This window comes from Hyperoodon ampullatus (assembly GCF_949752795.1).
Source record: "Hyperoodon ampullatus genome assembly, chromosome: 20".
Taxonomy (NCBI): Eukaryota; Metazoa; Chordata; class Mammalia; order Artiodactyla; family Ziphiidae; genus Hyperoodon; species Hyperoodon ampullatus.
This window is the reverse complement of record NC_136933.1, coordinates 13636549-13652303: the sequence shown is the minus strand read 5'-3', so window position 1 is coordinate 13652303 and position 15755 is coordinate 13636549. Positions and strand designations below refer to the sequence as shown.

Sequence of the window (15755 nt, the reverse complement as noted above, 5' to 3'; positions counted from 1 at the left end):
ATTCTTCGTAGAAAGGGCAAAATAGGAGTCCCTCTTTTCCTGGTATATTACCCCATCCCCAGGGTGTTTTCTGAAAATATGCTGAATTTCACACTCACCATTGACTATATATTATGGATTTCCCTGCTTTATTGTAAACTGCCTGATGTGTCTGTCAGTTGACTGGCTGAGTGGTGGTATTGGGCCCCTGTGCTGAGTGGTGTGATTTTTTTACTTTTTGAAATCTCATCAGTTGTCCCATTCTGCACAAGCTCTCTATCTAGGGTCTCCCGCAGCAAATTAACGACTGAAGACCACTTCCATGAATCTGCCTAGTGACTTTGTGGTGCTCTCCATGCCGAGACGCCTCGGCTAATTCAGTCCCTTCTGCAAGGTCTTGGAAGGATCTGTTCATATCACTCAAGCTCTAGAATCAATACCTGATGAGAATGTGTTCATTCATTCAAAAATAATTATTGAGTGCCTACCATGTGTTAGGCACTGTCTCAATGTTGTGAACACAAGAATAAACAAGCCAGACAAGGATCCTCTCATGGAACTTATTCTCATTTTTTATTCCAGAGGGTTTTGACTTTTAACAATGGACAAGGTGCCAACTTGGCTTCAAGACAAAGGAATCAGGTTCTCTGCTTGAGATTAAGCCACATTTCCTTGGATGGGGGTAGGGGAGGTTCTCCAAGCACACTAGGACCACCCAACATCCACCTACTTGTAAGTGGAGTCTGACGGGGACTATCAAGGACTAGGTCAACTGTTATTTTTCTTGGTCCTCTGCCAGGCTCCATGAAGACAATGCCTTTCTGTGGAGTGTATTCAGGAACAGGCAAGAATGGCCAAGGAGGGCAAAGTGCCGGCATTATTGGTCAGCACAGGGGCCCAAGACCACCACTCGGCCGTTGCTCAGAAAGACATTGCCCCCTCGTGGTTCCTTATATAACTGAGGGAAGAATAACTACCCTTGCCTCTTCTGAACTTCAGTTGCAATTTCAATAGACTCTTGGTTTATTTTCATCCGGGGGACATTTTTTTTCCCCGTAGAGAGAAATGACAACATGACAGCAATATAATCTCTTTATCAAAATCTCCAGACGCCCCCCAACACCAGAAAAATCCAATAGGTAAATCCAAGTATCAGTACTGTTTTTTTTTCTTTTCTTTTTTTCTCTTCAAAATGCTCTTAAAGCAAATATTTTCTTTGCTTTCTACCATCTGAACCAGGATCGGGGGTGACGTTGCCGCGGAGTTTGGGGTATCTTGTCTCCACAGCACCACTTTCAATTCCCTAAAAGCAGAAGCCTTATCTTCAACTCCGCCGCCACCCCCATCCCATTCCCAGGAGCACTTAAACCAGTCCGGGGTAAAGAATGTCTAGCGGGGGAGGAGGTCGGGGGGTTGGGGGAGGAGACAAACAGTGAAGTAAGCAAATAATAATTAGAAGTTGTGATTGTCGCCGTGCTGGAAGGGAACAGCGTGCTGTGAGAGAGAATTCCTGGGAGTGAGAAGTGAGGGAGAAATCTACCGATGTTTGGAGTTTTAAATTATGTGTTTGTAGCAGTCACTAAGTATGAAAGCTTAAATGATACAATATTGGAAAGTTCTCGATGGCTCAGGGAAAGTGTAAATTAATCATGTCAGCTCCCAAGTATGGTAGACTTAACTGGGTCCGAATGGGTGCCAGGTGCTATAGTTTTATCTATCAACGTATAATTTCCTCTAATAGCAAACTCCTGGTAGATAAATAGAACTACTTCCATTTCACAGAGGAGGAAACAGAAACAGGCAGTTCTTCCTTCTGAGGTTGGTGCGTAAACAAGCATAGTGCGCGGACGTCCCGGAACGCTGAGTCTCTCTTCTTCTTTCAGCGGCTTTGACCCTCTGAATATCATCTGTCTTGGCCTCCAGTTCGCCTGGCAGTGAGAAATATTCCCTCAGCCAACAAATATTTATTGAGCGCCTACTGTATACCAGATAGCCTACTCAGATAGCCATGGGATTCAAAAGATAAACAGGGCCCGGTCTCGTCTTCCAAAAAGGATCTCCCAGAAGAATAAAGAGAAGCAGCCAGGTAAACAAATAATTCCAGGACAGTCTGAAAAGGGCTGTAGAGGAGTCTGAACAGGGGCGGCGGGTGCGGAGACGCTGGAGAGGTTTCCGAGGGCCCGGCGTCGGAGGTGGGTTTGAAGCTGCGCCCTGAAAACGCCGGCCCGGAGCGGGCTGCCCCCGGATGTCACTCGAGTTCTCGCGTCCTGTCATTTCAAGCTGCCGACTAAGAAGGGAAGAAATAGGTCTAGGCCGGTACTGAAAACGAGGGGTAGGGATTGGGGTGCGAATCCCTCGTGAAGAGCAAGCAAACAAAAGTAGCACATCACAATTCCCGGTCCTCGCGCGGGCAGGGCCTGACTCCCCGAAGCCCCTCTCCAAGCTGCGCGCAACGCCCGGCGACCCCCAGGGACCGTGCAAGCGGTAGGACCTGACCTTCTTCCCTCCCCCCCTCCTTGGCCCTCGTCCTCCGACCTACCGCGGCGTCGGGGGCTGGGGTCCGCTGCTTCCGCCCGCCGCCCCTCCCCGGCGCGCGCCATCCGGCCGCGGGGCAGCCGCCCTCGGCGCAGCCCCTCCTCCCGCGGGGGGCTTGCCGTCCCGCGTCCCGTTCCTCCCGGCTCCAGCCGGCAGCCCACGTCCAGGGAGGGCGGAGAGAGGAGGAGGAGGGGAGGGAGGAGAGAGGGGAGGGAGGAAGGGAGGGAGGCAGGCGAGAGAAGGGGAGCTGCTTGGAGCCCGTACTTCCCAGAGCCAGGCAGGAGCGCGCACTCAGCGGCTCTCCGGGTCCCAGCCGCGCCCCGCTGCCCCGCACCTCCTCCTCCTCCTCCTGCTCCTCTCCGGGTACCCCTCGCCCCCTCCCTCCAGCAGCTGCTACGCTCGGGCAGCGGCCACCCCCGGCCCCTACTCGGCCACATCCCCAACTCTCTGGGCTCACTCCTGGGACGCGCGTCCTCGCCCCATCCTTTCTTCTTTCCTTCCCTCGCGCCCGCCCGCCTTCTCCAGGTCTCCCTCTCGGGTCCCGATTGTCTCCGTTCCCTTCTCGGTCCGCCGGCGCCTCGCCCTGCCCCGTCTCTCCCTCGCACTTCCTGAGTCGCCCGCCGCCGCTGTCTCGCCGCGCCGCGGGAGCCCGAGCCCGAGCCGAGCCGCCGCTGCCCCGGCTCCAGCCCCCGCAGCCCGCGGCGCCCGGGGAAGGGAAAAGTGGGCGAGCGCGCCCTCGCCCAGCCCCGCGCCCCAGCCCTGCCCGGCGAGGGAGGACCGGGAAGATGAACAACGGCAGCAAAGCCGAGAAGGAGAACACCCCGAACGAGGCCAACCTTCAGGAGGAAGAGGTACGGAGTGGCTCGGTGCGGTGGCGGGTACGACCTGGGACGGCGGCCGTGGGCTTTCTGTAAAGTGCGGGCGGTCGGCCTGCGGGGCGCGGGTCCCGGGGCGCCGGGCTTCGCCGGGGAGGGAGCGCCGCGGTCGAGGGTTTGGGAATCGTCTTGGCCCCGAGACGCCGCCCCAAACTGTGGCCCCGGGAGGCTGTATCATCAGAGAGTGTGTTTTTGTGGGTTCACGAGCGTCTGCGTGCTTAAAATTGCGTAACTTTGAGGACTTTGCTGAGACCTTTGTAAGTATAATGCTCAGCTTTGTTTGCCCTGGATTTTAAAAGCGGAATCGAGAGCTGACTCCTGGGTGACCTCAGATGATTGGGACCGGTAGGGTCAGCACTTAGCTCTGCGTCTGGGGCTGGATGTTGTGGGGTGTGTTTGTGTGGCTTAAGGAAGAAAATCGAGTAAAGTTTCTCGTTAAAAGACACCTTCGGTTCCCTGCCCCCTCCCTTTCAATGTGAAAAGTTCTTGGTGAAATATCTTCCCAGCTGAGGCATTTTGGATTAATAGATAACTCTAAAGCCGCATTCTTCTCTGATGAGTCAAAGACCCCGAACCTGGATGATTAGGTTTTGTAAGTTTAGGGGCTTTGCGGTTGCGGGGAGCAGAAGTTGAATACAAGAGTTTCAAACTTTGCAATTCACCAAGTGAAGATCCAGGCTATTTTAGTAGGACTTTGATGTCTGAGCGTCAATTTCATGTGGTGCGTCCGTAACAACCGTAAATATGTTAACGGCTGCAGAGCGTTCCTTTGGTGGAAACAAAATTCGATAAACGTGGGGGGAACTCGTGAACGAAAGTTTCAGAATTTTGTAGTTGGGATATTTGTTAATATCCTGTTAAATGGCTCAGTTTCTGCAGGTACATTATCTGGAGCCCAGTAAACAATACTTTCCGCCTACTTTTTAAGAAGCCCACGAAACCGACTTTAAACATTCTAAAAGGAACTTTATGTTTAGATGCGAGGAAGTATGCAGTCTTGTTAAAAGCGTTCTTACAGGTATTGCATGCTGATGTATGAGGTTAACCGAAAGGTAAACTGATTCTAAAGCGATTAGGATGTTGAGATTATTATGGAGATACTGTGTTGTGTGTAAACTAAAATTCTGATAGTGAAACCAAAGGTTGCGGAGGATTTAACCAAAACATACAAGCCCTCAGCACTTGGTGCCCTTGTAAAATAGGAACCGTTTAAATGGGGAAGACGGAGGGGAGCCCTAAGCCCATGCAAAACAAACAAGATTTTACTCTTAACGTGGTTGTAAGGTAGTGCAACCCAGGTGAATTGCTGTGAGCCCCAGGTGAATTGCTGTGAGCCAGAAGTTTGCCTTCTCACCTGAGGGAAATTGCCTTTATTATTATAAACTTATTTTAGAAAGCGTTGCTTACATGCTGGTTTTTTAACTGCAAGTGGAGTACTACTGACATTCCTTCTTTTTCAAAGAGATGGAGCCTTGAATTGCATGTTTCTTCGCTTTTTTCTTGAAACTTACCTGCTGCTTTGCTATTTGTTTTCCCTACCACTGAAATAAAATTTTAAAAATAAGTTTGCTTTTTAAAGGAGTTGCTGTGTTTTAACTAATTCAGCTAACATACCAAGATAATAATAGCTTCAGAAACCTTTCTGTGTCACTTAGATTGGCGATCTGTTGACTTCTAAGGGTAAGAATATATTACATGAGACCATCTTTCTCTCTTCACTTGATTGAGAACTTGGAAAGTTAATCAGGTTAAACCAAAGATTTTTTTGGTTTGAGTGACCCCAAACCATAACCTACTTGACAAAATTAGGTAGAGAAAAGTCACATTTTTCTGCTTGACCCATACAGCTTAACTGCCGACAGCACTGGCGTGTTGTCTGTCCTGATCGTGGGCGTCTTAATGTGTGAGGCTTGGGTACTAGTATAATAGAATCAGATGATCCCAGTAACAATCACTGCCTCTTAACCAGTGGGAATGGCATGTGGCTCTAGAAAGTATCAGTTTTAGCAAGATACGTGTTATTTTAAAAATAAGGGGACATTTAAAAAGATTTCAGAACCCAAGTTGTGTAAGAGGTGGAGCAGACAAGACAGACACACCATGAAGAGAGAAGTTTTATAATGTTAAAAATTCAGGAAAAGAAAGTAAGTTGGCCTGAATGATCTAGGTAATTTTGCCCTAATTCCCTGTTTGGGGTTTATACTTTGTTTTTGAAAAACTCCTAACCTCTTTTTCCTAACCCTGAAAGCCACAAGTAAAATAAATATGGTATTTGGTGAGTCCCATTAATGTACTCAGCAATATACAAAACCACCGCCCTGGACCCTTTCCCTGCCCACCCAGGGATCAGCAATTTGTTCTCAAACACAATTTAAAAGCCGTGGCCCAGGATTCCAGTAAACAGAACACACACATATACAATGTATATACACGTGATGACAAGGGGGAAAAATGTGTTTTGTTGTAGTTTCTGATAGCCATTGAGCTGATGAGGAAGAGTGAGTCCAGTCATTATTAAGAGAAAATAGTTTCATAGATCATCAGGGTAATTTAGACTTACTTTATCACTTTGTAAAATCCAGGGTTGTTGTTTTTTTTCTACTTTTTTAAAAAAAGTGAGTTCCTTTTATTTTCCAGTACATTTCAGCCCTGATTGAGAGCTTCTAAAGCTCACTCTGAAACAGAGATGCTTGAAACACTTACTTTGGTTCCAATTGAATAGAAGGAACAGTCTAGGACTTAGGAGAATTTTTGCAGCTTTTTAGGGTTGGAAGTTTTTGAGAACTTGGGCAGGAAGTAGTCTTCTCTTCTGGGTAGTATTTAAAACTTTGAGGAAAAATAATTTTAAGATTTGGCTAGCCAACTGTAAGAATACATCTGGTTTTCTGGCTTCTAGTATTCTATACATATGTGTTCCCATGCAAGTTGTCCCTGTAAAGAAAAACCAGTTGTCAAAATCTTCCTGGGACCTGAGATTTACGAGGCTTCTGTATATGTATGTATAGGGCAGTAGATAATTTCTTACATAACTTTACAATTAATAAAATAATTCCTAGAATTTCCCTCTAATTTTGGACTAGATGGTATTCTCTTAAAACACTTGGCAGTTCTCACTTGACCGACTTTACTAAAGTTAATAAATATATAAGTAACAGGCATAATTATTTGTCTTATCATTTAAGTTTCGTATATTGAGACATTCTAGTCGTAGATAGAAATTATTTTTGGTCACTGAATTTTCAAAATGGAAATCAGATAAACAGTAATCTGGTCTTATTTTTACTTTTATGTTATCTGTGTCATTGGGTACTTTTCAGGCTGATTACAAATCATTTCTAAAAGATGTTTTATTATGTTGAAGCACTGGTATTAGAGTAATTTCTCCTTAAAATGCTTTGAACATTCTTGTACTTAAAACTAAAACAGAAAAACTTGGCCTTGTTGGACTATTGATCAAAAAGGTGTTTGTCACATGTAGGGCAGAAATCACACAAAGTCAGGTCTTCAGAAGTTAATACAAATCTTTTACCTCGCGTTCCGCCTTTTAAAGTACTTAGTAATTTTGCCCAAATATTGGGGTCATGAAGAAGTTTTTTCTCATGTAATTGTCACAGAGAAGGGGTACCATGGTAGTTTGCGGCAACAGCGGGTTTTCACTGAGCCTTAAGATTAATCTACATTATGACCTGGGGAAAATACAAAAGGGTTTTGTACAATTTAACCAAGTTTGGAGTCTGTTACTCCAAATCAGATCAAATGCAATAAACTTATATTTCAATCATAAATAGGATTTGGTGACAGTGTTTTGGATGAAAATGTGGTGACTTCATAGTAAAATGATGCTGCAAGACCACTGCCAATATGGTATGCATTTCTGAGTTATTTTTCCAGTAGTGGTTTTAAAATTTCCCTGATAAACCCTTATGCTCACTTGTCATCTGTTTCTAACGGCATTTGTTTGTTGGATAGATAGATTGGATGCTCTTATTTGAGGACCGAAGCCTTTGACGTTTCTGATGGGGCGGTAAAGTGGGAATTGTGCACTGCGATGGGGATATGAATGAGGCAGCTTTCGGAAGGACTTGGCACCGTATATGAAAATTTCAAGCCTTTTGATTCCGTGCTTTTATTTTTAGAAATTTACCCTAAGGAAATAATAAGCATGCACAAAGATTTATTTAAAGGGATGATGATTAGAGTTATTTACGATAGGGAAAATTCACAGAGACTCTATGCCTAACAGCGAAATTGCTAAGTAAATCAAGGTGTAATTCCTCAAAGAGAATATTAGGTAGCCATTAAAAGCCACATTTTTAAAGAACGTACGTGTGTGCGTGCGGGCGTGTAAATTTTTTTTTGGTGGCTTAAAACAACAGAAATCTATTCTCTCTCAGTTTTGGAGGCTAGAAATCTGGAGTCAAGGTGTTGGTATTGCCACCCTCTGAATGCTGTAGGACAGAATCTGACTTTCTCTTCCAGCTTCTACATTTTAATTGAGGGGTTAATTCTCATGACATAAAGTGAAAAGAGCAAAAATAAAAGTTTTATATTATGTGATGCCAATTTTAAAAAATAACCAAACATTAATAAAAAAACTATCTGGTGGATTACAGATCATTTTTGTTTACTTTCTGGTGCTTTTCTGTGTTTTCTAAATTTTCTATAATGAACATAGGAACAAAAGCAATTTTATGTCTTTTCTCTTAGATTTCAATTCAATAAATTCCCTTGAAATATCTGTAGGTGTCACAAAACCATTGGGTTGGTCACATTTCGTTTTGCTGCCAAGCCTGGCCTGGGGAATCAGGCCTCTGATCCTCACAGCCTTTCCTCATAATGTTTATCTCATTCCCTTATCTTGTCTCTTCCTAGTGATCTTCAGCTGCTCTCCTTGTTCTAACATGCTTTCTCAATCCATCCTAACACACACTGCTGGGTCCTCTGGTACCCCAGCTCCTTCAGCATTCAGTGAAGTCCAAATATGACACTCAAGATTGCTCCTAAGGTACCTACCTCCGTACCTACTCTGCACACCATTTATTTCAGCCACCCTTTCCCTCTTGGTCTAGCTTGAACTGCTTTCCAGGCAAAAGTCAAGTTTCAGCCTACATTTTGCAAGATCTCGTCACCTGAATGCCCTATCCCAAAGAGAGGCTTTTCCTCAGAATTCCAGAAGATACATATATTATCTCCATTTAACTCCTGGATCATTACATTTCATTTTTGGGTTTTTTTTTTTTTTTTCCTTTAAGATCTATGCCGTCTTATCACAGTGTTTCCAATCCCCAACACCTACCCAAAATTGGTACTCCAGCACAAGGTACGTACCACACACTTACACATGTATGCACATATAATTCTTTATAATATAGAGACATGAAATATCCTTACTGGTGGGGATGGTGGTGATGACCTTGAATAGGTAAGCTGTCACAAAGCAGCCACTTCCTTAATGTGGGATTTAGAGCCGGTTATGGATGGATGGATCCTCTGGGAAATGACCTCCCCCACCTGTCACCTGCATCCTCCATTTGTGCCCACGGGCCAGTGTGCTTGGTTCATCCGCCAGCCACTGCCAATGTGGGCCCGCTCATTTCGAGGTGCAGTTGGGTTTTCACTATTAGAATTTGGTTTCTGCTGTGGGATTCACTTTGACCTTTCGGACAGGGCCTTCTGGAAGCTCTGGTTCAGTGGTGCTAGAACAGCATTCCCAAACGAGGCTGCCCTGTGTGATGGCCACTTTGGAATGTTTGTGTTCAGTTTCATTTGGCACCTTAGTGTCTGCCTTGGGGGTAGGGGAAAGGGAATGCAAATGTTCCTCTTGAACAGTGCTTGCTTTGGTCAAAGAAAAAATGTAGGAAGGAATGAAGAGAATGAACCTTAGTAATAGCTGGGGCAAAAGTGGCGGCCTGGCTCTCTGGGCTTGAGGCCAGCAGGGACCAGGTCTTTAAATTGATGCTATGTTGATAGGAAGGCGTCATGGGGGATGAGCTTATCTGTCCATGGGGATGGCTTGGGTATGATTCCTTGAACTCACGTCCCTACCTTTAAGTGTACGGGGAGGTTATTGCAAACCACTTCAGTGCATTCTGTGTGTTGGAGCGAGTGGGGAGTGCTCGACTAAGGAGCTTATCAGAACAGAGTTGCCTAGTTTGTTGCCTAGTCGTCTTTGCTGAGTGCCGGAAAAAGAAAATACTGAAATACTTGATCCTGGGAAATTTTCAGACATCTTTTTAGCTGTTCACTCAGGTAAGAATTGTTAATTGCTGAGTATTCTGTGTCAAGTACTGGCCAAGCACTTTATATGTATCACGTGACTCGTTCTCACAATGAGCTAATGTAGGTATTACGGTGATGAGGACCCTCGTTATATGGGGAGGCGACTCAGGCACTGAGAGGCTGAGTGACTGGGGCCTTCACGTTCAGATTCTGGGGGGCCCAAGATCTGGGACAAAGCTCTTACTCCAAGTTTCGCCCAGGTTTAGTGGCGATGGCCCTGTGTAAACAGGTACAGTAAAGCACTGTGTTGAATTAAGTGAGGCGGTAGTTTGAGTTGGGAACCAGTCAGCCACACAAGGAGAGGGTGACGGAGCTATATACATCAAAGAAAGCTTTAAGAAAAAGAGGTGATAGCTGAGATTTTTTTTTCCAGTTGAAGAAGGGTTGAGACAGGAGGGGAAAGATTGTCTAGTCAAAGGGATTGGCCTTCAATGAAGATAGAGGCTTAAAAGGGAAAACAAGCAGGAGAGGAAGGGAAGTCAGGATACGCGGGGGAGGGAGACCTGGGTGGGGGAGGGAGACATGGGAGGGGGATGGAAGCTTTGGCGGGGGAGGGCTAGAGGAGCTCTCCTTCCAGGCCAGGGACCAGGAAAGACTTCCTGTGATGGGAGCTGGGCTTCTGTGCAGCGGCGACTTGGCGTTCTGAGATGTTCCCGTGGCAAAGGGGATGCAGTGGATTTGGAGGCTAACACGGCAGGAGTCCTGGTCTCAAAATTAGGCAGTGGCTGGCGGTGGTGACTGAGCCGGGCGGGAGAGGTGTTCAGGGGCTGCAGTAACTGTCAGATGCTCAGGAGACAAGACTAGGAGTTCCATCCGTGGAGCCTCTTGGGTTTCTCTTTTGGATGACTGGCTAAATAGTGGTTGTATTTGTAAAAGCAGAAAATACCTGGAAGGGAAAGAGGGAACTGAGAGGGTTGGGTTTGAGGTGCAGAAGAGAGGTCTTTCAGAACAATTGAAGATTATATAGCTAGCAATCGAAAAGCTGTATGATATGAGCTGAGTGCCCAGAAGATTAGGGAGGGTGTGGGACCCCTGTTCTAGGAAACCTTGGGAGGGTAGGCAACAAAAGATGGACAATTGACTTAAAATTTGAAGCTGTGTTTAAAAAAAAGGGGGGGAGGTGGAGAACTGGAAATTCTCAGGAAAAATTGAAGCAAATTTTTTAAAGCACTCTTTTAATTTAGGAACATAAGAATGTTTTGCATATATCTGCCTAGTTATAATAGTGTTCAGGATACTTAACCATTTGAAAGCCTGATTCAGGGGAGCTTAAAAAACTCTGTATGTATAGTGTATTTCATATACTTTTTTTTTTTTTTTTTGCTTTCATCAACAGTCTTTGCAAATTGTTTTCCTCTAAAATTTGCAGTTAATTCTCAGGCTTTTACAAACTTTTCTTTTCCCAACCCTGCACCTAGAAGGGACATAAAATTTGTAGATGGGTTTGGGAGGTAAAGATGGAAGGCCTGGAGAGGCTTGAGTATTTTTATAAGAAAAAATTTCCCCGCGTTGCTTTGTTATTTTTTTCATTTTATGGGGGTGGGGGGAGTTAGAATGAGCCTTTGGCTAGAGCCCAAAGTCATCTCTTCCGTGGGTCATATTTTCAATTTATTCATTTCGTGCTTTCTTAAAAGTTTGCTACTTTTTCTGCTCACAGCTAAGTGTCAACTCGTGAATAAAGAAAAACGGTCCAGGAATGTAAGGAAAACAACAATTGCGTTTGTATTTCTCATAAGTTTTAACCCTGCTGCAACCATTATGATGCACATTATGTAGAATACTGGAGAAAAAAACCGGAAATGGCAGTCATAAATACTAATCACACCAGGAAGATGGTTCCAAATTCCAGGCTGTAATACAGCATTGTTACACAAATTTAAAACGCTGAGGGAATGCCAAAGCAGCCTAGCTCAATCCTGTCAGCCCCTAGGATTTTGCAAAGGTACAGAGAAACCTAGGAGTCTCACAATTGAGGTACGTCTCACCAACCCATGAAAAGAAGTTAGAGACTAATTTCTACTTGCAGTTAGCCTTTACTTCTCGTGAGTTGATTTTTTAAAAATGACGTTCCTTTCTCTGCTCTTCCTAAATTCTTATGTCATCAGGTAGATAATGCTGGCAGAAGGCCAACATTATTCTAAGAAATCCTAGAGATAAAACCATTTTTTTTCCTCGAATCCCCAGGATCCTGTTTTGTGAACTTTTCTCTTACGCCCACCTATAGGATAGATAGTTTTGGCCTCATGAGAGGAGGGAGGGCACAGAAAGTGTTATCTCTTTACAGAAGTAGCAGAATTTCCTTTGTGCTGGGAGGGGAAGTGCTACAAAAGTGTAATTACTTTACCCAGCATGTGCAATTTACAGCACTTAAAATGTGTGAGTTTCCAGAGCGGCGTCTGTTTTTAAATACAGTATCCCTCTAAGCCGGCAGGATGTGTTTTGGGGCAGGGAAGGGACACACACACACACACACACACACACACACACACACACACGCACGCGCACACTTCTGTCCTGTGCCTGCCCTGGGATGCTGGGTGACAGGAGACTGAAAACGTTGGTAATTGCTTCTCCTCCGGGCCTGGCTTATCCTTAGAAGGAGTCCTGAAGTCCAGTCGCCGTGTTCTGATTTTGCCTTCTCTCCTCTCTACCCTTCTAAGCCTGTTTCCTTCTTTACCAAGACCTCCAAGCATTTTCCCAGCAATGAGCAAAAAAAAAAAAAAAAAAAAAAAAATGGTTAGAACTAGTGCTGAGACCATTTCTGTTACAAAAATTTTTTTCAGTCTTACTGCGTATGTGTAAGAAAATTGGAGGGAGAGTTGAAGATCAGGTGCATGTCCAAATATAATCAAACTTGTAAAAGCATGTATGGATTTTTGGCATATTAATTCACTAAGCATCTACTAAGTAGTGTCTACTGTTTTAAGCATTGCACATTATTTGTTTAATTTCTATTTTATTTTGGAGTATAGTTGATTAACAGTGTTGTTTTAGTTTCAGGTGTACAGCAAAGTGATTCAGTTATCCCTATACATGTATCGATTCTTTTTCAAATTCTTTTCCCATTTAGGTTATTACAGAGTATTGAGCAGAGTTCCCTGCATTATACAGTAGGTCCTTGTTGGTTATATGTTTTAAATATAGCACATTTTACATTAAGCACTGCACTTTAACAAACCCAATGAAGTGTTCTCATCCCATGTTGAGGGATAAGGAAATTGAGGCTCTGAGAGATGAATTTGTCTGAGGTTTTATTTGCAACTAGTGCTAGGAGCTTAAACTCTCTCCAGCAGTGTGCAAGGTTCACGTGATCTGGGCCCTGCTGGTCTTCCTGACCTCATCCACCAAGAATCACAGCTTCCTTCATTATGCTTCAGCTGCTTGGATCTTACTTAGGTATCTCTAGCTTGCCAAACGCGATCCTGCCTCAGGGCCTTTGTGTGTGCTCTTCTGTCTGCCTGGGAAACTGTACACCCAGATGTTCCTATGGCAGCCTCGTCCTTGGCATTCATTCAGATGTCAGTTCAGATATCACCCAGGGAGACCTTTGACCTCCAAGTTCAAAGTATCCCCACAGTCCCAACCACTGTCCCATCCCTCTTATTTCCCAGAGAGTACTTTTTACTCACTGACTTTACCTTGAGTACTTGTCTTGCACTCCTAGAATGTGACTCCTGTCTTGTTTCAGGTTGTAACTCCAATGCCTAGAACAATGCCTAGAACTGCCCAACGTTTGTTAGTTATTAAATGACTGGAATACAAACCAACCTGTCAAATTCTGAGGCCTGTACAATACACCACATGGTCCTAAGTCTTTTCCAGCAGCTTTTAGATTACATTTTAATGCTGCCTTCAAGATGAGCATTTCTGGATCCCCATCCCCCTGTACTTCAGAAAGTACAATTACCGCCTGCTGTTAAGCCAGAAATTTTGGATGGTAAGTGATTGATCCCATGGAGATGGGGGCTGGGGAGGGAAAAACAGGTTTTCATACGTAAAGGAATCCTTTCCTTTGTCCAGTTAGAATGGAAAGCAAGTACGTATTTCCACAGAAGCAAGAGTGAAATGTGGGCCGCCCATGGAGTGACAAGTAAAAGTAGGGCAAGATGACTTTGATTACTGTTTTGCAGATGTGCTGTTGGGTTGCAAAGAGTTAATGTTAATAACCCAGGTGGAATTGATTTGGAGATAGACTTAGCACTCTCAGCCCTTTGAGTTAGTCTAGCCTCCAGCTCAATGTGCTCTCCTTCCTCTGCCTACAAAGTAGAAAAGGCACGCAGCTCAGGATAAGGCGTGCTTTAGCTAGCCGAATCCAGCCTGTAAGCACCTGTGTGGTAGCTACCAGGCAGCGGCTGACCTGAGCCCTGTGAACCCTTAGGCCGGCACCTCACAGCCGCAGATTATACCCACTGGTCAGCCTCACAGACTCAGGAGCTGTGTTTCCTCACTTTGTAAAGCACAACAGGTGACGTGTCAGGATGTAGACATCTAAGTCATCCTTACTTTGGTCATCGGACTGCCTGTTAATTGAGCTCCCTGAGGCACTCATGAAAGTGCAGGCCATTGGAATATCCTCATTTATGGCATTTATGTCATAATACTTGACCTTGAGCAAACTTTTTAAACTTTACCATCATCCACTGTCTGATAGTTTTATAACCAGTGTGGTATATAAATCCTTGTATTAGTCGGTTCTTGACCAAATCATCAGTACTCTTTTTAAAATGACTACACCCTTTTTTGTTTCCTAAGGGACGTAGGACAAGTCATTTAAGTGTCCCTTTCCCGAACTAAAACATAGGGGTGGACAGACAACACCTGCTATGGGTTCAGAGAACTGTAACTCCTCTGCCGTTTTTCTGCTTCATCCCACTTTTCCTCTCCCCTGTGCTGGCACGCCAGCCCAGATACATCGGGGTGGAGGGGGATAGGCTGTTTGCAGGGAATGCTTTTAAGCCTGAGATTGTTTTGTTTTTGTTTTCTACTGAGAAAATCCGTGCCCCTCCTGGAGAAATGGGTGGGAGTTTCTGGGTGTGAGCTAACGACAGGAAATGACCCTCTCTAAACAAAAGGACTCTTTAAGGCCCATCCTGAGTCTTTGTGTTTTGAGAAGGGGTTATACGGAAAACCAGAGCTAGGAAATTAATCTCTGCTTTAGCCATGCTAAGGGAGGGAAGGGAGAAAGGAGAAAATTCCTTCCCCGATCACCCTCCCAAATGTCTAAAGTGCCAGGCAGTACCTACTGTGAGTGCCTGAGAGGTTTAAAGTAAGGTGGGACACACTTTTTGGGACAGTATGGCTTCATAACCCCAACACGCAAAAAGGAACCAAGTTGGGCAGAATTGTACCCTCTGTGACCTTCAGCTTTAACCTTGGCTTTCAGCTGCTGCTTGAAAAACCCATCACCAGCAGGATGCAGAAATACAGAACGGGGAAGGGAGAAGAAAGGGATATTTTTGTATGATCTATTAGTTGGGGTGCTGTGATTTGCTAATGAAGACCCTATAAATAAATCAAAGATTTGAATACTGCGTTAACTACTGTCTTCATTTTTTCTAAATCTTAACTGATAAGAGCCAGTGACTTCTGCCGGTTGACTAACAGAAGGCATTTGTAATCGTTTCTGTGTTAGATAGCAGGCCCATGTGAAGAAATGTCGGGCCTTGCCCCTGCTTTGGAATGCTCTTTCTCTTCACTCTAAAGTGACCATTCATTATATCAGTATTTATACAGCAGGATCCTGAATTTATATTGCTAGGAAGGTAACTCTGTCTTATCAAAATTATTTTGCCTTTACAGATTCTTGCTGACTTGCAGCAATGAACTTCTTCCAGGCACACCTTTTTTTCTTTTTTTTTTTTTAGGAATATAAATCTTCCCACTAATAATTAGAAACACACATTTTTGTTGAAAGTGGTTTTGTGGCTTACTTCATTTTCAGAAAACGACAAACATCTCAAAGAAATATTGTTAGCCTCCTATTTTAGGCTTTATATTGTAACTATATTTTTAGAAAGGCCTGCTGATGTGTTTGGTGGATACAGTGTGGTGTGTTGGGGGTAGAGAGGTGGATTACATCACAGGCAC

The 15755-nt window shown here is 44.5% G+C and overlaps 1 protein-coding gene across 3 annotated transcripts in view; it reads left to right on the top strand.

The window, feature by feature from the left end:
• Positions 1-3299: 3299 nt before the first annotated feature.
• The window catches only part of RBPMS (RNA binding protein, mRNA processing factor), a gene marked incomplete at both ends in the record, with an annotated part of 191409 nt that continues 178953 nt past the window's right edge, over positions 3300-15755 (top strand). For all 3 annotated transcript variants that reach the window (XM_079726771.1, XM_079726770.1, XM_079726772.1), the window contains one exon: positions 3300-3365. In XM_079726771.1, coding sequence (XP_079582897.1) covers positions 3300-3365 — 66 coding nt within the window. The remainder of the gene's footprint in view (positions 3366-15755) is intronic.